Below are 27,375 nucleotides of genomic sequence, written 5' to 3'. Positions count from 1 at the left end.
GCTATGAATTTGACGTCTGGTGATATTTGTCAGAAACGAGATAGAACAACTGTTAGACGGGTACCATTTGTATCTACTTTCTGCCCTATTAGTGACAAAATCAATGGAATTTTGAATAAACATTGGGATGTATTACGAAAGGGGCTACCTGAGGTCCCTGAATTTACCACCAGACCAATTTCTTCATACAGACGTGGATGTAATTTAAAAGACAAACTGGTAAAAGCAGATGTAGGACCTAGTAAAATTCTGCGACAACTGACATTAGGCCCCTTGAGTGTTGGTAATTTTCCGTGTCTCGGATGTGCCTGCTGTGGGAATATGATTAAAGGTGATAGCTTTTTTCATCCACACACTGGACAGAAATTTTTGATTAAGGAACGATTTACATGCACTTCCAGTTTTGTTGTCTATGTGGTCACCTGCCCTTGTGGGTTGATGTATGTAGGTGAGACTACTATGGAAGTTAGGGCACGGATCAGTAAACATAAGAGTACAATTAGAACACAACTTTTAGAACTTCCAATAACCAAGGATTTTATTGAATGCAGACATTCTGTGAATCAGTTGCGATTTAAGGGAGATAGATGGGGTCCCTTTGTTGAGTCGTGGGGGCGATAGGATTACACTATTGAAAAGAAAAGAGTTGAGATGGATCTCGACTTTAGGTACTCTTCAGCCGAAGGGTTTGAATCTTGACTATAATCTGCAGATTTGTACAAAGTAGCCCACATTAGTCTAGACAGTATCATTTTTCAGTGTTTAATAGCATTAAAATCATAGAATAATAGAATCATAGAGTTGGAAGGGACCTCCTTGGCCATTTGGTCCAACCCCCTGCTCAAAGCAGGATTCGCTAAATAATCCCAGTCAGATGTCTGTCCAGCCTCTGAAGACTTCCATTGAAGGAGAACTCACCACTTCTCGTGGCAGCCTGTTCCACTCATTGATCACTCTAACTGTCAAAAATTTTTTTATAATATCTAATCTGTGTCTCCTCCCATTCAGTTTCATCCCATTGCTTCTAGTCTTTCCTTGTGCAAATGAGAATAAAGATGATCCTTCTACAATGTGACAGCCCTTGAGATATTTGTAGACAGCTATTAAGTCTCCTCTCAGTCTTCTCTTTTGCAAACTAAACATTCCCAAATCCTGCAATCTGTCTGTTATGGTCGGCGGAACACACCAGATATAAAATAATAAGAGGTGCGTTCGCCGCCCGGGGTCCACCGTGCGGTAGTTGGTAAGACCGATGCTGGGTAATGGCAGATGCACCAGAAGGTGACGTAGTGCGCACGGGTTAACTTCACCCGAACGCTAGGAGCGGCTCTGTTCAGACACAGAGTTGCTTGCCAGAAATATATGCAAAGGCGCTGGCCCTGTTAACGTCACAGGAGTCAGCGTGTGGCATCGCAGCCGCGAACACCAATACCTGCTGTTAATGCAGCGCAGTGGCAACTATAGCCGCAAGCGTCGGCGCCGAGAACCGGGCACCGACGGACGCTAGTGTAGGCGAGGGAGCACTGTGGCGTAGCTTGCCACTATCTGGTGCTGACCTAAGAACACACTCTGTCACCAATCGTATTATCCGAGGGAAGGGGTTTCATAATGAGTCAGCCACCAGTCCATGCATCCGTCACCATTCACACACATAGCAAGATAAGTCTACACTAGCGCATCGCCGAGCCGCCCTGCAGGCTTTTTATAGCGATGCGCTTCCGGGACCTTCCATTAGCTTGGGAAGGACCAATCAGATCCGACGCAGGACCTGAGCATGTGACCCCTGCTCTCCAGTGAGAGGTCAAGTTGCGGGCATGCCCAGTAGCACGGCATGAGGACTTAGCCTCAGGAGCTGTTCCCTGCAAAGCAGGTTGCGCTGCCATTGCTGCACCAGAGGTGGCAGCAACATCCAGGCTGTCAGAGCGAGTCTGAGCAGCAAGCCTGGCTCGCCGTGTTTGCTGAGCAACACCCAGAGCGATCGAGGAAGAATGGGAGACCGTAGGATGTCTGGCTCTGGATTCCCGCTGTGCAGTGCCAGGAATCCGATGCCTAAGACAGGGTTTGCAGACCGGTCACCATTCTGGTCACTCTTTTCTGAACTTGCTCCAGTTTGTTGATGTCTTTTTTAAAATGTGGTGCCCAAAACTGGACACAATATTCCAGATGAGGTCTGACCAAAGAGGAGTAGAGGGAAATAATGACTTCACATGATCTAGACTGTATGCTTCTGTTAATACATCCTAGAATTGCATTTGCCTTTTTTGCTGCTGCATCACACTGTTGACTCATATTCAGTCTGTGATCTATTAGTATACCCAAGTCATTTTCACATGTGCTGTTGCTTAGCCCTATTCCTCCCATTCTGTATATGCTTTTTCATTTTTATTGCCCAGATGTAGTACTTTGCATTTCTCCCTGTTAAAAACCATTCTGTTAGTTGCTGCCCACTGCTCCAGTTTATTTTGATGAGTTTGTGATTTGATCTTTATCTCTCAATGGGAGATCGATATGCTGGAAGGTTGCCAGATTTTGATCTGAGGCCTACTCGAGTAGCGGAGAACAAACACACACAGAGACAGGGTATGTATCTGCAGGATGTTCCCCCTTTCCTGATTTAATTAGGTAGCTTATATGCTCATTTGAGTAGGCGGTAACATTACATCATCACATTTCATTGGACAATTGATCATTCAACAGTAAGCATAAATGGTTCCAACCAATCATATTCATATTTGTTAACCAATCAGATTGTACTCGGCTGTTAATTATTAGTATTTGTGTAGACGTGCTGAAAGCTTTAATAGGTCTTGGGTAAATTACACAAGACCCCAATATCATTCTCATTAATCTATCCTCATGACAGTTATAGCTCCATTAGCCTCATTAACCTGTCTTACTAAGTATTCATGGCCCCAGTATCTACCTAACATGTGGACGTGTAGTTTCAATGTCCAACTGGGTGCAGTAAACAGTTTATCCATCACGTACAAGTTCTTATGAAGAATAAGGTTATAGGTAATCATTATCATGAGACAGCATTTTCATATACAGAGTATGCATGTAAGACCCCAGAAATACATTGATATTAAAAAGGACATACAGAATTCCCTGTCAATTTATATATTTTTGAATCCTCTCTCTCTCTTCTCTAGTATTAGCTATCCCTCCTAGCTTTGTGTCATCAGCAAATTTAATCAGTTTACCCTCAATTCCTTCATCTAAATCGTTGATAAAGATGTTGAACAATACAGGGCCCAGGACAGAGCCCTGTGGTACCCCACTTGAGACATTCTTCCAACTGGATGTGCAGCCATTTACGACCACTCTTTGGGTCCGATCACTAAGCCAGTTATGAATCCACCTAACAGTTGCCTTGTCCATTCCATACTTAGTCATTTTTTCAATAAGGATTGTATGAGAGACTTTGTCAAATGCTTTGCTGAAGTCAAGATATACTATATCTACAGCATTTCCTTGATCCACCCAATCAGTGATTCCGTCATAGAAGGAAATTAAGTTAGTCTGGCATGACTTATTAGTTACAAACCCATGCTGACCCTGTTTAATCACTTCATTCTTATCCAGGTACTGACATACATTGTCTGGTTTTAATTTTAATTATATGTTTTTTTGTTTTTTTTTCAGATATTGTGCGGTGGAGTAGCCAGAGGACATGGGGACTGAATGGTCCTAAAATTTTGCTAATTATGTTTATTTTTGTGAATTTATTTTTCAATCCCCATGCCCTCTTGTCCCTCTCTTTTTTGTATATGACAATAAAGTTATTATTTTTTTGTCAAGTGTATTTGGGTTTTGTAATAGTGCCTATTGCTATATTCTGTGGGATGCCTTTTGATATTACCATTCCTTTGCCCTCATTTAGACCTTACAATTGTGGTCACATGAACATTCATGTAATTGTCATTTTGGTGGATGTATGTTTTTTTGAAGCTACTACTATATTGGTCCTATTATCTAATTTGTCTATTTGCAGTATGTTAAACGGTATTGTGATGATTATATTGGAGTACCATGGAGTTGGTTTTCTAACAATGTAGATGATACGAGTGCTGCTGCTTTGTTTTGAAGTTGCGGTCATGTGGCCTTATCATGTGACCGCTCTTTGTATAATAAGGGCTGGTATAGTTGCAGTCGTGTGACCGGTCATGCGATCGCTGTTTATTTATCTAGGGCCTCTATGGTTACCACGTTTTGAGCTATCGCGTATGAGCGAAGTGTGAGTTGTTACACCGTGATAGCCGGGACTTGTGACCGGTCATGTGACCACTGATTAGAGACTATGGACTGTGCGCTAATGCGCAGGCGCGGGATTCTTATGACGTTGTACCGCGAGATGTGGCTTCTATGCAGTGATCGCTGTTTATTTATCTAGGGCCTCTATGGTTACCGCGTTTTGCACTATCGCGCATGAGCGAAGTGTGAGTTGTACACCGCGATAGCCGGGACTTGTGACCGGTCATGTGACCACTGATTAGAGACTATGGACTGCGCGCTAATGCGCAGGCGTGGGATTCTTATGACGTTGTACCGTGAGATGTGGCTTCTATGCTGTGATCGCTGTTTGCAACAACAGACTGGCGCTTTATGGTAACTCTAGTGGGCAGATATGGGACGCTGAAAGGTGACTCTGAGACTTCTGGGAATATGAGGTAATGTGTGGGTAATCCTAATAGGCTGCCGGGTTTGACGCCGATTTCAAAGGGACTTAGCAATTGGCCAGTTCACCTGATTTGTGGTGTTATTTGTATGTCTATGGCTCATTGGTAGAGGGTTGCTGGGATACATGGGGATGCTGACCTTTGATTGGTTGCCACAGGTATGGGGTTTTGATTTACCTCTGTTTGTTTTTCTTTATATGTTGATGTATCTGCACCATTTCTGTAATTGATTTTAATGATCATGTATACACTGTATTGATCTTTATCTGTTTTGCATATTTGTATGTTTTTCTATTTATTACTGCTGTTTATTATACAATGGGCGGTCTTTTGATATTGATTGGTCACTGTGACCTATATAAGACCGCCATATTTGCTGTTTTGTATGCTTGTAAAAGACCATGTGATGGTCGAAACGTCGCATATCTTCATGGCTAAATAAATCTCTACTTATTTCTTCACCTGGATGGGATGCTGTTCTTCTTTAGTTTCCTGGGATTTCTGATGTCCAACTGGGTCTGTGGACGTTGAGCGTGCATCTCGTTGATCCTATGAGTGCTGTCAGCCATCCTTCTTATAGGGGACGGTGTCCGTCTAGACCTACCGTGCATGCGGCGTCGCTACTGCAGACGCCAGTAAGTGCTGCTGAATGCAGAGCGGCAGCAGACACAGCCGCTATGCGATAGTGCCATGAGAGATGAGACACCACTGGATGCTAGTGTAGAGGTGCGGTGTGCACAGTGGCCTAAGGTTTGCCACTGACTGGCGCTGACTCTTTCTATAGTTTCCTATCCACATGCGTAATATCAGAGGGAGGGGAATCTTAATAAGTCTGTCACCAGAATCATGCATCCATCACCATTCACACATTTAGCAAGAAGAGTCTATACTCCAGCGCATGGCCAAGCGGCCATGCGGGCCTTTGATAGCTGTGCGCTGCCGGGACCTTCCAGATCTCTGAGATGGACCTGAGCACGTGACTCCCGACCTCCAATGGGAGATCGTCTCGTGAGGATGCTCAGTGGAGCGGCAGAGGAACTTAGCCTCAGGAATGACTTGATGCAGAGCAGCATGTGAGGCTCTGGATTCCTGTTGTGTAGCTGCAGGAATCCGACGCCTAACATATACAGCGTACACAGAGGTGTCTGCAACCGAAGCTGGGGGTATACGAGTGTATAAAGAGCACACTGAGGGGTCTGCGACCGAAGCTGGGGGGATTACAGGTGTATAAAGCATAAACAGAGGTGTCTGAGACCGAAGCTGGGGGTATACGGGTGTATACAGCGTACACTGAGGGGTCTGCGACCGAAGCTGGGGGTATACGGGTGTATACAGCATACACAGAGGGGTCTGCGACCGAAGCTGGGGGATTACAGGTGTATAAAGCATAAACAGAGGTGTCTGAGACCAAAGCTGGGGGTATACGGGTGTATACAACATACACAGAGTCGAGTGTGACCGAAGCTGGGGGTATACTGGTGTTTGCAGCATACATAGTGGGGTCTGCGACCGAAGCTGGGGGTATACAGGTGTATACAGCATACACAGAGGGATCTGCGACCGAAGCTGTGGGTATACGGGTGTATACAGAGTACACAGAGGGGTCTGAGGCTGAAGCTGGGGGTATACAGGTGTATACATTGTGAGAAACGCGGGGTCTGTGACCGAAGCTGGGGGTATACGGGTGTATACAGTATACACAGGGGTCAGCGACTGAAGCTGGGGGTATATGGGTGTATACAGTGTACACAGGGGTCTGTGACCGAAGGTGGGGGTATACGGGTGTGTACAGTGTACACAGGGGTCTGCAACTGAAGCTGGGTGTATACGGGTGTATACAGCATACATAAAGGCATCTGCAACCGAAGCTGGGGATATATGGGTGTATAAAGAGCACAATGAGGGGTCTGCGAATGAAGCTGTGGGTATATGGGTGTATACAGCGTACACAGAGGGGTCTGCGAACAAAACTGGGGGTATACAGGTGTATACAGAGTACACAGAGGGATCTGCGACTGAAGATGGGGGTATACGGGTGTAAACAGCATAAACACAGGGATCTGAGACTGAAGCTGGGGGTATACAGGTGTATACAGTGTGAGAAACACGGGGTCTGTGACCGAAGCTGGGGGTATACAGGTGTATACGGTATACACAGGGGTCTGCGACTGAAGCTGGGGATATTTGAGTGTATACAGTGTACACAGGGGTCTGTGACCGAAGCTGGAGATATACGGGTGTATAAAGAGCACAATGAGGGGTCTGCGACTGAAGCTTGGGGTACACGGGTGTATACAGAGCACACCTAGTACACACTGCTCCGCTCCGTACACCTCGTACACACACGACTCCACTCCGTACACCTCGTTATAAAATATCAGTATTTCTATGATAAAAAATATATAGATTAATTCTCACATACAGAGTCTAGTCCAGCCAACAGGCTCTGCTTAGTTTAGAGTATGACTGAGTTATTCTGTGTTCCTTGCCTCATACAGCTGTACCTCACTTGTCAAAACGTATAGGTCACTTGTCAGAACTGTCAATATGTGACTATTCTGAGATGATGGATGATTCTCTATAGGTTTAAGTTTCCTAAGATAAGGTAATGCATAGCTAATTATATGCATATTGAAAAATAGCTGTATGCTTATTCTGTATGATATTAGAGTTCTACTAATATGGAAGAAGCTATAAACATAGTGGCGAATCACCCTATGTGGAAACAGACATTTACAAGTCTAGGAGGCTAATTAGTATATAAGCCAACCTAACTCTGTTCAGTCAGATCTCCTATAGCTGGAGACTCTCAAACACACGGAACACAGCTGCTCAAGGCCATATGTAAGAACAATGCTTGTTTTTCCCTTCAAATATTTATTGCATGTTATGAACTTACTTTTCCTCATTTTTGTAATCACTTTTTGAATGAACTATTAAACATTATTTATTTTATCCTCAATTCAACATTGCTTTTACTTTTTATCCTCATCGTGCACTTACTTGAAAGTAAGTAAGGAAGAGATATATTTTTCTTCATTTTGGCGAGCCTTAGCCAGACTGCTCTTTTGTGCTAACTTTGGCTGGCATTCCTTCCTCGATTGTACAAGGGGGGAGCAATAGACTGCTAAAAACACTTGTTGTACAAGCCTCCTCAGGAATTCCACTATTTCATGGCACAAGGATCAGACTGAATCTAAAGTAGACGGGTGAGGATCGTACAGAGCTGCAAGCGTCCCATCCAGACGGAGATCTGAGGATTGCATAAGGACACAGAGGACCATCCATTGACGGAAAAGACGCTCCATAGGTGAGAAAAATGGATTTTATACATGATTATTCTAAGAAAAGTAACATAGATTTCAAGTTTGTTCATAGCCATACAGATGCACAATTATGGTCTAGTTTGTATAATCAATGTGAAGCAGAAAATGTTAAATTGATAAAAGATTTTTCTCAGTAAGGAAGTTACAAAGAAAACTTCAGAATGTTATGCAGCTAGTCCATGTGTACAATAGCCTAGTCTTTGAGAAAACTGAACCCAACACTTATAAAACATGCATTGTCGCACAAAAAAACAGAGTCAGCATGGGTTTGTAACTAATAAGTCATGTCAGACTAACTTAATTTCCTTCTATGATGGAATCACTGATTGGGTGGATCAAGGAAATGCTGTAGATATAGTATATCTTGACTTCAGCAAAGCATTTGACAAAGTCTCTCATACAATCCTTATTGAAAAAATGACTAAGTATGGAATGGACAAGGCAACTGTTAGGTGGATTCATAACTGGCTTAGTGATCGGACCCAAAGAGTTGACGTAAATGGCTGCACATCCAGTTGGAAGAATGTCTCAAGTGGGGTACCACAGGGCTCTGTCCTGGGCCCTGTATTGTTCAACATCTTTATCAACAATTTAGATGAAGGAATTGAGGGTAAACTGATTAAATTTGCTGATGACACAAAGCTAGGAGGGATAGCTAATACTAGAGAAGAGAGAGAGAGGATTCAAAAAGATATAAATAAACTGGAGAAGTGGGCAGCAACTAACAGAATGGTTTTTAACAGGGAAAAATGCAAAGTACTACATCTGGGCAATAAAAATGAAAAAAGCATATACAGAATGGGAGGAATAGGGCTAAGCAACAGCACATGTGAAAATGACTTGGGTATACTAATAGATCACAGACTGAATATGAGTCAACAGTGTGATGCAGCAGCAAAAAAGGCAAATGCAATTCTAGGATGTATTAACAGAAGCATACAGTCTAGATCACGTGAAGTCATTTCCCTCTACTCCTCTTTGGTCAGACCTCATCTGGAATATTGTGTCCAGTTTTGGGCACCACATTTTAAAAAAGACATCAACAAACTGGAGCAAGTTCAGAAAAGAGCGACCAGAATGGTGACCGGTCTGCAAACCCTGTCTTATGAGGAATGGTTGCAGGATTTGGGAATGTTTAGTTTGCAAAAGAGAAGACTGAGAGGAGACTTAATAGCTGTCTACAAATATCTAAAGGGCTGTCACATTGTAGAAGGATCAACTTTATTCTCATTTGCACAAGGAAAGACTAGAAGCAATGGGATGAAGCTGAATGGGAGGAGACACAGATTAGATATTAGAAAAAACTTTTTGACAGTTAGAGTGATCAATGAGTGGAACAGGCTGCCACGAGAAGTGGTGAGTTCTCCTTCAATGGAAGTCTTCAAACAGAGGCTGGACAGACATCTGACTGGGATGATTTAGCGAATCCTGCTTTGAGCGGGGGGTTGAACCAGATGGCCCAGGAGGTCCCTTCCAACTCTACGATTCTATGATTCTAAGAAATTGATCACACTGACACACCAGATGACACACAGGAGTCTGACGGGGATTACTTTGATTGTCCAAATTGCTTGATATTGTCAGAACATATTGAACAATTGGAGGATCAGATTGATACTCGGACAGAGTTATTGTCCAAATTACGACAAGACATAAAAAGGGTTTCTGCTAACACAAGATCAACAGGTAAACAGGAGGACAGTGCTGCTGCCTCATCATTTGTACCAGACACACAAGATCCAGATGCTTCAGTAAAGGAATTAGAGGCAGTAGAATTACAATGGAAAAAATTACATGACAGAGCAGCACGCATTAATCTGAAAATACACGATCAGTTAATGAAAATTGTAAAAGACATTCCAAATTACAACGATCAGATGGACGCCTTTTATAATGCGGACACTTTTGAATCAAACACAGACAAATACAATCTTAATGATGAACAGAAGAATAAAATATTCAAAGTTTGGTTACCTTCACATATGGGAAAAAGATTACTGACCACACCCAGATTAAATGATGAGAATAAAATGACACATAGTACAAAAGAAGACAGACTTAGACAATTGGTATTGTTTACAACCGGAGAAGACATGCCTACAGTTGATATTTTAGGGAATTTACAAACAAATATTTCGGATGATCCATTCTCTTTTTTGGTAAAATTTGAACAGGCCTATAGGATGGTAATGGATCTCGGGCCTCACGAAGAGCCGGCATCCATGATGAGATTTTTTGTAAAAAAGTTCAAGTACTTGGATCCTGCCTCAGTGCAGTTGGCTAACACTCAGCCATCATTGCAAGAAGCAGCAGTTTTTATAGACAAAGTAAGGAGATCCATGAAACAAAAACAGGTCAAAGCTAAAATAGCGGTAGTTCATGAGAAAGAAGACAGTCAGCTGAAACCTAGATCCACAGTAATCTCCAAGAACAGGGATCACATTGAGCATAGAGGTAAAAATACTACACAAAGGAACAATATCCATTGTTATTTTTGTGGAATACCTGGACACTTAAAGTGGCAGTGCAAGAAATTTTTGAGAGCAGAATCAGAGATAGGTACACAAGGAACAGGTAAGCTTGGAAGGGAAAACGGACTCATGCCAAAATCATACACCAAACCTTCCGCACCTCCATTACAACCTTCTGCACCTGCTCATACTGCCAACAGACAAACACAGTCACCATATGCACCATTAATCAGACAGATCAGAGAAATGACAGTGAAGGAGACAGAGTCAAGGGATAGAATTCCAAGGTCTTTTAAAAAGGACACTGGTCTCCTCCCATCTCCTTCATCATTCTGACAATCACAGACCATTCCTGTACCACATCCATTGGAATTTGTGACTCGATTTACATTGGATGACTGTGGAAGACCATTTATCAAAGGAAGTTTAGCTGGAATACAGAATGTAGTATTCCTCATTGACACAGGAGCTCAGTTAAGTGTTACTAATCTTGATTGGAAGCTAAACCCAGATTCACCAGTTTGTACAATTGTCGGTTTCAGTGGAAAAGGTGGAACTAAAGCGACCTTAGTTCCCAATGTGACATTGGAAATACCTAGTTCTTTCAAAACAGAAATTGACATTTGGTATTGTCGTGATTCTGAAAATATACTTGGCACAGATCTTATGCAGAAATTCGGATGGGTAGTTGATCTAGGAAATCAAGTGATCTGGAAAGATTCCAATGGTTGTAAACCGGTAGTCATTGATCCTAATGATTATAGCCATGGTGGAAGTATTTGCTTAAATGATGTGGTGTCATCTGACCATTTGTGGCCTGAAACTGATGGTGATGAGGTATTGACAGAAATTGTACAGCTTTTTCCTTCTCTTTGGGCTCAGTTCAGGAATGAAGTTGGTACAATGAAAATGTGGTGGTAAATGTGGAAGGATGAGATCCTCCACCACAGCGTCAGTATAAATTGCCTCCAGAATCAATTGATTCTATGTCAAAGATCATACAGGAATTGTTAGATCAAGGTGTTATCCGAAAGGCTAATTCTGTAAGTAACAATCCTTTGTGGTGTGTTTTGAAATCTGATGGTTCTTATCGGATGATATTGGATTTGCGGATGTTCAATAAGCATACACCCAATGTGGCGCCAATTGTGGCAGATACTCATGACATGATGGCAAGGTTAAATGCAAAAGCAAAATACTTCTCTGTACTGGACATTAGCAATGGTTTCTTCAGTATACCTCTTGAAAAGAGTTGTCAGTATAAGTTTGCATTTACCTTCTTGGACGAGCAATATCTGTTTTGCAGGTTACCTCAAGGAGCACATTTGTCACCTAGTGTTTTTCATCAGGCATTGGCAAAGGTATTATCCAGATTTTCGAGGCCTGATTGCATTCTGCAATATGTGGATGATATTTTATTGTCTACAGAGGATAAAGAGACACATGTTTCTCTTCTGACAGAATTGTTTGAGTTGTTGCATGATGCAGGGTTGAAGTTGAACACCAAAAAGGTCAAATTGATGCAGACTGAGGTCAGATTTTTAGGAGTGTTGTTGAGTCCAGGAAAAAGGCAGCCACTGCAGGAAAGAATTGAGGCAATTGCTTCCCTACCAATTCCGACATCACACAAGGCATTGAGACATTTCTTAGGTCTTATGAACTATTCAAGGGATTTCATTGAGAATTTTGCAGACAAGGCCAGATCTTTATATCATCTTTTGAAAGGTGAAAACAGCGATTACTTTGGTCCTTGGGGTGATGAACAGCAAACCTCATTTGAACAATTAAAAATTAATTTACAAAATGCACCTGCTTTGTCCACAGTAGGTCCTTCGGCTCCATTTGCTTTGCAAGTGCACACATCAGAGGCATCAGTGTCTGCTGTGCTGTTACAGTTGCAGGGAGAAGAGTGGAGAATTTTGGGCTATTTTTCTAAGCTTCTCTCACCTGTTGAAAGAAGTTTTGAGACCTGTGCAAGACACCTGGTAGGTGTGTACTTTACAGTCAATTTCTATTCAGATGGGCACTATTATTCAGGATATGCCATTTTTTATCCCAAAAGAGGACAGGTTGTGAAGCACAAATTACCGAGTCATTTTTCAGCTCAAAGGGCAGAGCTAGAAGCAGTAAAAATGGTACTACAGCTGAATGAAGCAGATGATCAGTGTCCCATTGTGATCTACAGTGATAGCTCTTATGTTGTAAGATCACTGACAGATTACTTGTCAGTTTGGGAAAAAAGAGGTTATGTAGATTCATCTAATAAGACTCTTGTTCACAGTGACACACTGAAGACAAATTTCAGGATAGCATCAAAAAACCCTAATGGTTTTGCTATTGTCAAGGTTCCGGCCCATAAAACATCTGATTATGATTTATCTGTTGGAAATGCAACCGCAGATATGCTAGCCAAAGAGGCAGCCCTGACAGGAGAAGAGGTGTTTGAACCTGAACCTCTCGAGGTTTCAGCAGTTCAAAGAACAGACACGCATATCCCTTCTTTTGCGGAAGAACAAGAAAAAGACTCATCACTTGTTGCTTCCCGGGTTGATCCAAAACCTCCCTTTGTTTGTGAAAACGGGGTTTTGTGTCATGACTTAAACGGGGAGTTGCGTCCTGTTGTCCCAAGACATCTACAGGTTGAGTTCACAAAATATAATCATGAAAGTTTGGGTCATTTGGGCCAACAAAAATTATTAGGCATTCTCAGAGAGAAATTTTACTGGGAAAAGATGGAAGAGACAGTGCAAAGTGTTGTTCAATCATGTCTCATTTGTGCCCAAATTAATCCAAGACCAAAAGGACAGAAGCCGCCATTACTCCGAATCGCACCTGCAGATGGTCCATGGTCTACGTTACAGATCGACTACATTGGACCGTTACCATCAGGTAAAAATGGTCTCAGGTATGCATTGGTTGTGGTAGATGTTTTTTCTAAGTGGGTTGAAATTTTACCTGTCAGGAAAGATGATGCTTTGTCTACAGCTAGAGCATTAGTGAATCATGTCTTTTGCACTTGGGGGATCCCAAGAATGATCACCTCTGATCGAGGAAGTCACTTTACAGGAAAAATCATGCAAGCCGTTTGTGCTATTCTAGGGGTACGACAACAGCTTCATGTACCCTACCATCCACAGTCTGCTGGTATTGTGGAAAGGATGAATAGAACAATAAAATCCAGAATTGCCAAGATGTTATTGGACAAAGGCAATACTTGGGTTGATGCAGTACCTTTTGTACTGTTGAGTGTAAGGGTATGTTCACACGATCCGCTTTTTTTGCGTGTCCGCGGCGTTATTTCACGCGCGTTTCTGCCGCAAAATCACTAAAAATAAGCATCCCATGCAAGCCTTTGGGATTCCGCTCTGCTGTGCTAATGCTGCGTTTTTTTCCGCGGCGGAATCTCACCGCGGAAAAAACCACAGCATGCTCATTAATTTTGCGGATCAGCGGCAATTCCGGCTCCATAGGGTTGTATGGGATCGCATGTAAACCGCATTTTTTAATACATTCGGCATATTTCTCGCGGTAAATACCGCATGCGGCCAGGAAATGACATGTAGCCCTTCCCATCATGCCCCATCATGCCATGCAAGGACCATCCCATACAGGAAGAAGGACATCCCAATCCTTTCCTTCTTCCTGTATCATGGCTGGTGCTACAGGCATGGAGTGGTAGACAGGATGGAGCTAGATGTCCCCTTCATGATAAGCGTGGTGAGTGTGTGTGCGTGATGTCTGTGTGTGGTGTATATGGCGTGGATGTGGTGTATGGGGCGTCTGTGTCTACTGCTGCTATCTGGCATAGGCCGATAGGACTACTAGGCCCATCGGCCTATGTCTGTTCCCATACAGTAGTGCCAGCAGGCTCAGTGCGATGGGAGCAGTATTCCCATCGAGCTGTTCCTGCTGTGAATAAAAAAATTTTTTTTTTGCCCCATTCCCCCCGCCAATATGAGTTTTGGGCCCCCACTAAAATGTGCCTTTTTAATTCCCGTTTCCCCCCCTCTTCCACATATATCATTTTTTTCCCCCAACAGCCTTTCCCTAAAATTTCCTTTTTTTTTTTTTTTTTTTTTTAAGTGTGGCCGCTCTAAACTCCCGACGCCGCTACAATGAATGGGGCCGTAAAGCACCCCGGTTCATTGTTTACCGACTTCACCCGAAGTCAGCTCGCGCTGCTCGGGTGAACGCGGGTGGTCCGGTCTGCGCATGCGCGGACTAACATGTTGTCCTGAGATGAACTCAGGAGCGTGGGAAAATTTCTCACACTCCTGTGCAGATCTCAGATCAGCAATGGAGGTGGATTTTTTTTTTTTTTAACCCTTCAAATCTTGGATTGGGCGTTCAATAAAACATGGTCAAAAACAAGTTGTATTTATTTAAATAAAAACATTTCAAAATAATGTCTGTTTATTTTTTTAACCCTTTCAAGATATATGGTTAACAATGGATCGGTGGCTGATTGACGCCTATCTGTTATTAACCCGGCTTAGAATCATAGAATCATAGAATCGTAGAGTTGGAAGGGACCTCCTGGGCCATCTGGTCCAACCCCCTGCTCAAAGCAGGATTCGCTAAATCATCCCAGTCAGATGTCTGTCCAGCCTCTGTTTGAAGACTTCCATTGAAGGAGAACTCACCACTTCTCGTGGCAGCCTGTTCCACTCATTGATCACTCTAACTGTCAAAAAGTTTTTTCTAATATCTAATCTGTGTCTCCTCCCATTCAGTTTCATCCCATTGCTTCTAGTCTTTCCTTGTGCAAATGAGAATAAAGTTGATCCTTCTACAATGTGACAGCCCTTTAGATATTTGTAGACAGCTATTAAGTCTCCTCTCAGTCTTCTCTTTTGCAAACTAAACATTCCCAAATCCTGCAACCTTTCCTCATAAGACAGGGTTTGCAGACCGGTCACCATTCTGGTCGCTCTTTTCTGAACTTGCTCCAGTTTGTTGATGTCTTTTTTAAAATGTGGTGCCCAAAACTGGACACAATATTCCAGATGAGGTCTGACCAAAGAGGAGTAGAGGGAAATAATGACTTCACGTGATCTAGACTGTATGCTTCTGTTAATACATCCTAGAATTGCATTTGCCTTTTTTGCTGCTGCATCACACTGTTGACTCATATTCAGTCTGTGATCTATTAGTATACCCAAGTCTTTTTCACATGTGCTGTCACTTAGCCCTATTCCTCCCATTCTATATATGCTTTTTCCATTTTTATTGCCCAGATGTAGTACTTTGCATTTCTCCCTGTTAAAAACCATTCTGTTAGTTGCTGCCCACTTCTCCAGTTTATTTAAATCTTTTTGAATCCTCTCTCTCTCTTCTCTAGTATTAGCTATCCCTCCTAGCTTTGTGTCATCAGCAAATTTAATCAGTTTACCCTCAATTCCTTCATCTAAATCGTTGATAAAGATGTTGAACAATACAGGGCCCAGGACAGAGCCCTGTGGTACCCCACTTGAGACATTCTTCCAACTGGATGTGCAGCCATTTACGACCACTCTTTGGGTCCGATCACTAAGCCAGTTATGAATCCACCTAACAGTTGCCTTGTCCATTCCATACTTAATCATTTTTTCAATAAGGATTGTATGAGAGACTTTGTCAAATGCTTTGCTGAAGTCAAGATATACTATATCTATATACTATATCTACAGCATTTCCTTGATCCACCCAATCAGTGATACCATCATAGAAGGAAATTAAGTTAGTCTGACATGACTTATTAGTTACAAACCCATGCTGACTCTGTTTAATCACTTCATTCTTATCCAGGTATTGACATACATGTTGTTTAATAATTTGTTCAAAGATCTTTCCTGGTATAGAAGTCAGACTCACCGGCCTATAGTTACCTGGGTCCACCTTCTTCCCCTTTTTGAAGATAGGAACAACATTTGCTCTTCTCCAGTCTTCTGGCACTTCTCCTGTTCTCCAAGAATTTTCAAAGATTATAGAGAGGGGTTCAAAAATTTCTTCTGCTATCTCCTTCAGTACTCTGGGGTGTAATTCATCTGGACCTGGAGACTTGAATTCATTTAGGCTAGCTAAGTGTTTCCTCACTATCTTTCTGTTTATAGATATCCTGGATTCTTCTATTCCCTTAATAGGACAGTGAATAACAGTTGATGTTACATTTCCTTTCTGAGAGAAAACAGATGCAAAATAGGAATTTAAAAGTTCAGCCTTCTGAACTATGGGATGTCACATTCCAATTGCAATGTGACATTAACCCCTTATTACCCCATATGCCACTGCACGATGGCTGTGGGATGAGAGAGGGTTAAGTTCCATAAAAGGCGCATCTCACAGATGTGCCATTTATGGGGTGTCTGGGGGCAGATTTTTTTAGCTGGGGAGGGGCCAAAAAAAATGGTCCCTTATTAGGCTATATAAATCTGCTGTCACTCACCTGCTTTCCCTCTCTGGTGGAAAAAATTGCGTGGGAGCCCACGCCATTTTTTTTCCAGATTATTTACAGAAATTGACACCCAAACTTCTAAATAAAAAAAATAAAAACGAATAATATATAAAACTAGCTGAAGAGCCCGGCGCTGCCTGGGCATAGTAACTAACTGTGGTTAGTTATAGCAAATTATAATTATCCTCCATCCCATAGTCCCGTGCCCATATACCCATCATACATATCCACGATCCCATAGTCGAGTGCCCATATACCCATCACACATCTTCCATCCCATAGTCCCATGCCCATATAACCATCATACATATTCTTCATCCCATAGTCCCATGCCCATATACCCATCATACATATTCGCCATCCCATAGTCGAGTGCCCATATACCCATCACACATCCTTCACCTCATAGTCCCATGCCCATATATCCATCATACATATCCTCCATCCCATAGTCCCGTGTCTATATACCCATCATACATATCCTCCATCCCATAGTCCCGTGCCCATATACATATCCACCATCCCATAGTCCCGTGCCCATATACCCATCATACACATCCTCCATCCCATAGTCCCGTGTCCATATACCCATCACACATCCTCCATCCCATAGTCCCATGCCCATATACCCATCATACATATCCTCCATCCCATAGTCCCATGCCCATATACCCATCATACATATCCGACATCCCATAGTCCCATGCCCATATACCCGTCATACATATCCTCCATCCCATAGTCCAGTGCCCATATACCCATCACACACCCTCCATCCCATAGTCCAGTGCCCATATACCCATCATACATATCCTCCATCCCATAGTCCAGTGCCCATATAACCATCATATAACGATTTAGATGAAGGAATTGAGGGTAAACTGATTAAATTTGCTGATGACACAAAGCTAGGAGGGATAGCTAATACTAGAGAAGAGAGAGAGAGGATTCAAAAAGATTTAAATAAACTGGAGAAGTGGGCAGCAACTAACAGAATGGTTTTTAACAGGGAGAAATGCAAAGTACTACATCTGGGCAATAAAAATGAAAAAAGCATATATAGAATGGGAGGAATAGGGCTAAGTGACAGCACATGTGAAAAAGACTTGGGTATACTAATAGATCGCAGACTGAATATGAGTCAACAGTGTGATGCAGCAGCAAAAAAGGCAAATGCAATTCTAGGATGTATTAACAGAAGCATACAGTCTAGATCACGTGAAGTAATTATTTCCCTCTACTCCTCTTTGGTCAGACCTCATCTGGAATACTGTGTCCAGTTTTGGGCACCACATTTTAAAAAAGACATCAACAAACTGGAGCAAGTTCAGAAAAGAGCGACCAGAATGGTGACCGGTCTGCAAACCCTGTCTTATGAGGAAAGGTTGCAGGATTTGGGAATGTTTAGTTTGCAAAAGAGAAGACTGAGAGGAGACTTAATAGCTGTCTACAAATATCTAAAGGGCTGTCACATTGTAGAAGGATCAACTTTATTCTCATTTGCAAAAGGAAAGACTAGAAGCAATGGGATGAAGCTGAATGGGAGGAGACACAGATTAGATATTAGAAAAAACTTTTTGACAGTTAGAGTGATCAATGAGTGGAACAGGCTGCCATGAGAAGTGGTGAGTTCTCCTTCAATGGAAGTCTTCAAACAGAGGCTGGACAGACATCTAACTGGGATGATTTAGCGAATCCTGCTTTGAGCAGGGGGTTGGACCAGATGGCCCAGGAGGTCCCTTCCAACTCTACGATTCTATGATTCTATGATCATACATATCCGCCATCCCATAGTCCAGTGCCCATATACCCATCACACATCCTCCATCCCATAGTCCCATGCCCATATAACCATCATACATATCCTCCATCCCATAGTCCCATGACCATATACCCATCACACATCCTCCATCCCATAGTCCCATGCCCATATACCCATCATACATATCCTCCATCCCATAGTCCAGTGCCCATATACCCATCATACATATCCTCCATCCCATAGTCCCGTGCCCATATACCCATCATACATATCCTCCATCCCATAGTCCCGTGCCCATATACCCATCATACATATCCTCCATCCCATAGTCCTGTGCCCATATACCCATCATACATATCCTTCATCTCATAGTACCATCCCCATATACCCATCATACATATCCACCATCCCATAGTCCCGTGCCCATATACCCATCATACATATCCACCATCCCACAGTCCCATGCCCATATACCCATCATACATATTCTCCATCCCACAGTCCCATGCCCATATACCCATCATACATATCCGCCATCTCATAGTCCCGTGCCCATATACCCATCATACATATCCACCATCCCACAGTCCCATGCCCATATACCCATCATACATATCCGCCATCTCATAGTCCCGTGCCCATATACCCATCACACATCCTCCATCCCATAGTCCCGTGCCCATATACATATCCGCCATCCCATAGTCCTGTATTATTTTTCCTCCATGTGACCTGTGATAAACAAAACAAATGCGCCTTTATGCGCCAAATACACACAGTAGCGTGGATGGCCATGTGTACTTCTGCTTTTGAAATACCATGCATGAACATGGCTATAGAATGGTATAAACTCATGCATCTAGAACCCAAAATGGAAGAGCGTATGCAGCATTATTATATATTCTATTGCGCATGAACCCCAGCGATACAAGGCGCTAGTGTGAAAATAGCCTTAGGCATGTGCATAGGGTTATGTATATTGTTAGGCCTATTATAATGTTGATGGTTATGTTTAGGACTAGGAATTGGGGTGGTGTTAGGGAAAGCGTAGGCCAAGGTTTACCCTTGGCGTATGCCTTGTTAGGCCAGGGGACATGAAGAGGGTGTGGGGTTTGGCATTGTGTTAGGCCTAGGGTCATGTCGAGGACGGTTGGTTATAATGTGAGGAAAAAGGGATAGCCCAAGGCTTCACGTATAGTGACATAAGATGAGAATTGAAACATGCTTCTTGCTCTGAATCCCAGCTCATTTGCGTTCAAATGGTTACACGTGGTTCGAGTGGTGACGGACATTATGTTGAAAGAGCCGTATAGGGTTGCTTTTGGTTTTTTGGGTGAAGGTCTAGCAGGATTCAAACATATCGACATTGGTTTGGTGTGTGAGTTTCAGTGTGGATATATCTCTACATGTGTTGACCAAATTATAGAGACAAAACGGACTTTTTGCTTTTAAATTCTTTTTAAATAACAGTTATTAACATGGATTATTCATTTTTTAGATAGAGAAACATCCTGAAGTGTGGGACCGTGCCAGTGCGGCATACAAGGGATCCTACAATAAAAGGGATGCTTGGCCAGCAATTGTCACCGAAATATATCCGCGGTGGCCGGACCTTCCAAGAGCGGGACAAAAACAGATTAGTAAGTTTGTGTTATGAGTTCTATTTAAAATTTGGCCTGTAATTTGTGAAAACACATTAATGTTTTTCTTTGATTTTATTGCAGTGGATGATGTGAAAAATCGATGGCGCTCAATAACGGACAGGCTGGTCAAGTCAATGAAGACACCAAGTGGAAGTTCACCTCCTAGAAAGAAGGTTCCATATGCTGATCAGCTGCAGTTCATTTTAACCAGCAGGAATGTGCAGAGGTAATTAGCGCTTTGATTACTGGGGTAGTGTCTGGCTAACGTCACGATAATTGGATGACGACTGGACATTGTTTGATATTCGGGATAGTATGCTGTTATGTTTGTGAGATGTGATGATGTTTAATAATTTTATTATTAAGCATATTGCATATCAATATTAATTCTGGATCCACATATAACGCAACATACACTTCAAGAGGTGAACATAACATGTTCCATACCAAAAATAGGCCATATATTTCAGCACAAAGTTTAAAAATGGCCCCATAAGATGGTAAAGATAATAATATGCCCCATGTAATGATCCTTGTTATGGCTCCATAACATGCTCCATAGATTATTCCCCAATATGCTAGGCCATAGACTATGTCCCCATATGCTGCAAACTATGTTAGATCACTTTTTTATAAGCCGAGAGGTGGACTTTAAGCTCAAAAAAATTTCCATAAAATCTCATGTCATACCCGAGTTCAGCTTTTTACATATTATATATATTTTATTTTTACCTAGTTATAAACTTTGACTTTTTAGTTTTGGTATAATTTTGTGTTTCTTCCTTCAACAGAATGGATGGAAATATAAGTTCCGGCCCGTCAACAGCCCCTGGACAGAAAAGCCCGGAAACTGGTCTGGCCGAGGAGGTCCAGGACTTTGACATGTCTTCCTCTCCAGCTCCTCAGGATGACAGGCCCTCTTCAGTGATATCCTCCATGGCAGCTGAAGCAGCTGGTTGTGATTCTTTATTGGACACCAGTGTGTCCTCTGACGGGACTTTGGCGTCTGCTGCTCCTGCACCTGTCACTACCAGTAGCTCAGCTGGTGGTGTGTCAAGGCGCACTTGGATGTGGGCAGGTTCTGGCCGTTCCGTGGCATCGACTAGGGCGGCAACAAAAAAAGGGACAACAACTGAGACTGAGTGCAATTGAACTCACTAGCCGAACCCTCAGTCTTATTGATAATGTAAGACATCAGGATGACATAGACACTTTTGGTTTAAACATAGCCAGCCGCCTGAGGTCCATGCCACGGGACTGACGGAATCTTATAATGTCTGCTGTAAATGTACTTATAATGTCTGTTGACACACCATCAAATCTACCACCGGCAAATGACATAATCAGTGGGATTATGAACCTTTTTAATCCCCGCTGTGTGCCTCCACCACCACCTGCATCAACTGCTTCGCAGCGGTTTGGTCAGGTGCCATCCTTACGTCCTGACCATCCTGATTCATTTGTTTTTGGCCACCAAAATTCATCACAAAGTAGTGGTCAACATGGAAACTCTCCAATGAGTCAGGTGTTGTCTCAAAACTTATATCCATCGTATAGCTATGATCCAGACTATCATCAATTTTGAGGTTTGGTTAATCACCGACCAAGTTGTCTGGTCAAAAAAACCCCGTTGCCACCAGACAACTTGCCTGTCCTGTTGACAGGATAAAATTTATTCCGACAATGTTTGTCGTTCATTTTAAGTATGTTTCATACAGTGTTTTTATATGTGCTTTCGACACTTTAGATACCAGCCAAGTTGTCTGGTCAAAAAACCTCCGTAGCCACCAGACACCTTGCCTGTCCTGTTGACAGGGTAAAATTTATTCCGACAATGTTTGTCGTTCTGTTGAAGTATGTTTCATACAGTGTTTTTATATGTGTTTTTCACAATTTAGATACTGTTTATATAAAAAAAAACAGTTTCAAGACTCAGTGTGTGTGTGAATATTTTTTGGTGCCAAAGACTAAACACACTGTAATCAATGTACAAAACAGAAACAGATAAACACTGCTCACTACACGCTGCCTCTTCACCACTATTGGAGCTCCCAGCTCAACCAACCAATGTGCTGCTGTGACACCCCAAACAACTGCCTCCTTTGTGTACTGTAGTGATATTTGGTATGTTACCTTTTGGAAAGTAGCGCACCATGGGCTATATGTTAAAAGTTTTAACAAATAATAGTAGATATGTTGTGAAAATTGAGTGTAGTGGGTAATGGTGGTGTGTAAAGAATAGATGTTCGCAGAGACCCGATTTATTGTTGACCAGCCAAAAAATTTATTAATTTTTAGCATTTTGTCCAAAAGTTTTTATCAGCACGCTACTTGCTTGCTTGGGATTACTTATCATTTCTTCTCAGCTGTTCAGGCTGCTCAACACTGACACTGGAGTATTGCCAGTGCACGGCACCTTCAGGACTCATGAAGTAGTCAGTGAATGTTTCTCGCACACGCACACCCGAGTTTGAAAGCCTTCCCTGACCCGAGGTTTCAACTGCAACTAATTCAGACAGCTGTGACTCCTCATCTACCTCTTTTCTGTATTCTCGAAAGTAGTTGTGGAGTACACAGCACGCATTAATTACAGTGTCAACAGTGTCAGTCTCTAACTGGATGGCAGTGTGAAAGATCCGCCACTGACTACACAGGATCCCAAAGGTGCATTCCACATATCTTCGTGCACGGCTCAGCCGATAATTAAAAATCCTCCGCCGGTCATCCAGTGTCCTTCGTGGGTATGGGCGCAGCAGGTTGATCTTTAAGGGAAACGCCTCATCCGATACCATCACAAAGGGCACTGGAAGTGTGGAACCCGGCAAAGGTCTTGGGGGTGGAAGCGTTCCGCCACCTTGAAGAATTTGCATTCCGATCTGAGATGATCGCAACACCCGAGAATCCCCAGTACTACCATAGGCACCAACGTCGATGACAACAAATTTGTAATGTGCATCAGCCACCGCCATCAGAACCACTGAGAAATACTTCTAATAATTAAAGAAGCGTGATCCTGATCGTGGTGGCTTCAGCACTCTCACATGTTTACCGTCAACTGCACCTATGCAGTTTGGGAAATTGGCCACAGACTGAAAGCCAGTCTCCTCGGTCGGCGATGGCATGACGATGGGCTGCAACTTCTGCCAGATGACGGCACATGTACACCTCACAATTTGAGAGATGGTGGATTTACCAACCCTAAATTGTAGGTGCAGTGATGTGTAGCTCTCTCCTGTGGCCAAAAACCTGTAAAAAAAGGAAAGGAAAATGTAAGTAAAGCATCGAAATACAAATAAAGGATAATATGCATGCAGGACGTTATTGGAATGGCCTTTTCGCTATGTATCACTTCTACCTGTCCTTTACCCGTGGAAGCGAGTTTAATCGAGTAGAAACACCCGTTGTCCAGCACCTCCCTCCCCTAGCATTCCTCTAACGTCCTGCATGTCTACATATGTATTGATGAAATACATGTAAAATAAAGACACTCTATTTTTCCCCTGTAGTGTGTAGTGCTGTTTTTATTTTTTTGCCACTTTGAAACCTTCCTTGGTTTGGATGCAAGCACCTCGATGTTTTAACCGAAAAGTAGACGGCAATACTTCAGATACATTGCCATGTCTGAATTTTTTTTTAATTTTTTGTTTTGGGAAAATCTTTTGCCTTCATTTGCTTGATGTTTGATGGGATCTTTAGAGGGGTTATGTGAAAAAAAATTACCGCAAGGTGATGAGCAGCCTTTCCTCAGCAGAGATGGGTCTTCGCATGACTGTTTCTTGATAATTTAACTCGGGTGAAAGAAGGTCGAGTAGGCGATCAAATGCTGGTATTGTCAGCCGGCAGAAGTGGACACATTTCTCAGGATACCTGAAACAAGAATAAAAAAAAAAATTAACACAGGTAAAGTATTGAACATGATTACAATAAACAACAAAACAAATTTAAACAAAATTTGTTGCTCACTGAGTCACAAAGAACATAATTTGCCCTACTATATCTTACTTCCTTAAATCCTGGTAAAGAAGATTGAAGTGGCCCTTGTCCACACGCTCTTGAAGAATTGGGTGCACCCACATTCTTTTGGAAGCTGTACTCCTCTTCCTCGTACGACATCGCTCCTATGGGATAATTAAATATGAGTCCCAAATACATCAAAATAATAAACCATTAAGAAATATGCGGACATTATGTTACGGTACTGTAACATTAGCATTATTTCTGAAGCCGCATTGTGTGACCAAAAATCCTATGTAATATAAAACTAGTTGCGCGCGCTTGCATTTATGCGCCCTAGCAATCGAGTGGTAAAATATAGTATGTACAAATCTGTACGCAAAGATTGCATGCACACCGTAACGCAATCAAACACATGTACATGCGAACGCTGATTTTCCATTGACCATTGTGCTTTACTTTGTAAAATTCAAACATAAAACCTTGGCCATTTTTGTTTTAAAGTCTCTTGTCAGACACAAAACTATGAGCAATGCAGGCCTAAGGCTCGGTTAACATGGCGTTAAAGCAAACATTTTGTATGCAGTACAGCAGATGTCATTATTGTCATCATTATTAACGCAGCGATTGCGCAAAAATATGGTAGCGCCCAGGTAACACGCGCTACCTAGCATTTGCACATGCAACAAGTGTGTTCACCAACGCAACCAAAAAATGGCAAGCAGCGTTCAAGGGTGCATCATTAACGCCTGCTTGATAGCACATTGCGATGTGGACATGCCTTATGATGCATTATTTTCATTGCCGGCAATGGTGGACTCATCAGAAAATTGTCCCCTAACGCAATGTGAACCCTGTCAATGCACACAAAAGACACATGTGCATAAATGCACATTAAACACAGGACAATCCAAGACCATGTGCACGCCATGCATGCGCATAGACGCGCACAATGAGATGATGCAAAAAACGATAGATGCTGTGTCCAGCATTACCTGCTTGTGGTGGTGCAGCAAAATCAATGTAAGATGCAAAATAAGCATCAGTTCTGGGCTCAAACACAGGCTCTGCAATGGACGCATCTTCACTGTCTTGCCATTTGCAAAAAAAACATGGAGAATAGAGGTTGTAACAGGAAATGACTTCATAAACTTTTTTTTTTCTTTTTTCAATTAACTTTGTGTGAATGTAAAAACGCTTGCAAACCGCATAAAAACCCGCATAGAAAACCACATGAAAAACGCACATCAAACGCTTTAAAAACCGCAAAAAAAACGCATGCGGCTTCTGGGAGCGGTGACATGCGATTTTTGTCAGGAAAATTCTGCTTAAAATATGCAACGTGTGCACTTAGCCTAAGAGGAACAACTTTTGCCACAACTCAGTTTACTCCTTTTGAACTGATGACAGGAAGAAAAATGCCATTGATTTTTCCTCATGAACCATTTTTGTCTACACCACAAAAAGATGCTGTTGCAAGGTCCAAATGGTTGCAATTGTTGCAGGATAACTTGAAAACGATTCTTCCACATGCTGCATCAAGAATGCAGAGAATGGAGCCACCATATGTATCCAAATTCAAGAAAGGGGCTCTAGTGATGATTAAAACTTTCAGGAAGAATGGACCATGGGAAAGTAATTGGGAAGGTCCCTTTGAAATCATCGAAACCATGGGTCAAGTGATGATTCTTGTGCAACGAGCATCTAAGGTGGTTAAAAATACCCGCAGACAACAAAAATTGTGGGTACATGTTGATCAATGCAAACTGTATATTGCAAAATAATGATACTGCATTTCTTTTAGGAAGAATGGATTCCAATAAGAACTGGAATATGAAACTCCACGTCCTTGATGGAAGGGATTCAACACCAATCCTTCAGGAGGAAAAGACATTTCCCAGGAGAAGCTACTATCTGATGGGAATCACATTTCTGCTGCTTTGTACTATTTCAACTGTGATCTACGCTGAAGATATTTTACACCATGGAACAAATACTAGTGAAGTGAAGGAACCTTTCAAAGGAACTTTACATCCAAGGAAACCAAGAGGAACGAATCTACAAAGCTTAATAGATGAAGACATACCGGGCGATTCAGTAGATATTACTGGAAACATTTGCATGGGTTTTGGTGCAAAATGCTGTATTGAGCTACACTTCATACATGACACTGACATAATATTACACGCAGCCACAGGACCTAAGACGAAGTTCACACAGTTACAAGGAGATTATATACACAATAATAAGACAGGCACATGGGAATGTAGTCCTACAGATGTGTTATTCTGGAATATAGAGATAAGAGGTGAAGAGAAAGCTGAGTGGTCAGGAGATATTACAAATGATATGATCACAAAAGGGAAAGTTGGAACATCCAAAACAGATGCTTGGTTAAAGACACAACTTTTTGGGAAAGTTTTGGACCCTTCATTTCTTTCTATTACAGAAGGAGATGAGGATTGGGTAAAAACATGGAATTTTCAGATAACCAGAGAACCAGTACAAGTACAGGTATCTGTAGTTTTTACAGCATCAAATACTATAGCTCCAGAAGTAAGGGTTACACCACAAGCAGTATATAGTCAAGAAAATATGTCTCCTTTATTACTAAAATGCAGCACGAGGTTAGAGCTACCTTCAGAATCTTTGTTATCATGGACCAAAGATAAATAATTTTTGGGAAGTTTTTCAAATGGTCCAACAAATGTTATACACAGAGGTCAATCAGGTAATGTGAGATGGTTGGATAAGGATTTTATTTTTTCTGTAGATAATCCATCTCCTAAAGATTCTGGACTTTACCAATGTTGTAACGAAAAATAACTACAAACAATGAAAAGGTGTAAATGTAAATATATGATCAGCAGTGGATAATGTATGCACACAGACAAGATTTCAACCATCTACTCCTTTTCAGATCAATCAGTTCCAAACTAAACCTCTGTTATGAGATGGAGTGTTTCTGACCATGGTATGGACCTTTAACATGTCTAACTGGAAAATCTCTTCTAGATATCCCCAGTGTCAACCACATCTCACTAACATGGAGATGGGAATAGAACAATGGTTTGGGAAAAGAACTTCAACACAGGTTAGGAGTAAGA

The 27,375-nt window shown here is 42.1% G+C and overlaps 1 protein-coding gene across 1 annotated transcript; it reads left to right on the top strand.

The window, feature by feature from the left end:
• The first annotated feature begins 13,309 nt into the window (after window positions 1–13,309).
• LOC141082320 (uncharacterized) lies at window positions 13,310–22,249 on the top strand. The gene is made up of 4 exons (XM_073566267.1): window positions 13,310–13,365; window positions 20,170–20,311; window positions 20,396–20,540; window positions 21,106–22,249. Exons 1-4 carry the CDS (start codon window positions 13,315–13,317, stop codon window positions 21,464–21,466), a joined length of 699 nt encoding a protein of 232 aa, XP_073422368.1. The 5' UTR covers window positions 13,310–13,314; the 3' UTR covers window positions 21,467–22,249.
• The last annotated feature ends 5,126 nt before the right edge of the window (window positions 22,250–27,375 follow it).

This window comes from Dendrobates tinctorius, unplaced genomic scaffold, assembly GCF_039654945.1.
Source record: "Dendrobates tinctorius isolate UK_male_01 unplaced genomic scaffold, ASM3965494v1 ptg000017l, whole genome shotgun sequence".
Lineage (NCBI taxonomy): Eukaryota > Metazoa > Chordata > Amphibia > Anura > Dendrobatidae > Dendrobates > Dendrobates tinctorius.
Note: the sequence above shows the minus strand (reverse complement) of the source record. Positions and strands in the feature narration are given on the sequence as shown.

Excerpts from the sequence above, each read along its gene's own strand:
- LOC141082320 (XM_073566267.1), top strand. The coding sequence starts at position 13,315 with ATGGTCCATGGTCTACGTTACAGATCGACTACATTGGACCGTTACCAT. Across the intron at positions 20,312-20,395 it reads AGCGGGACAAAAACAGATTA|TGGATGATGTGAAAAATCGA; the intron begins GTAAGTTTGTGT and ends ATTTTATTGCAG. Across the intron at positions 20,541-21,105 it reads ACCAGCAGGAATGTGCAGAG|AATGGATGGAAATATAAGTT; the intron begins GTAATTAGCGCT and ends TTCCTTCAACAG.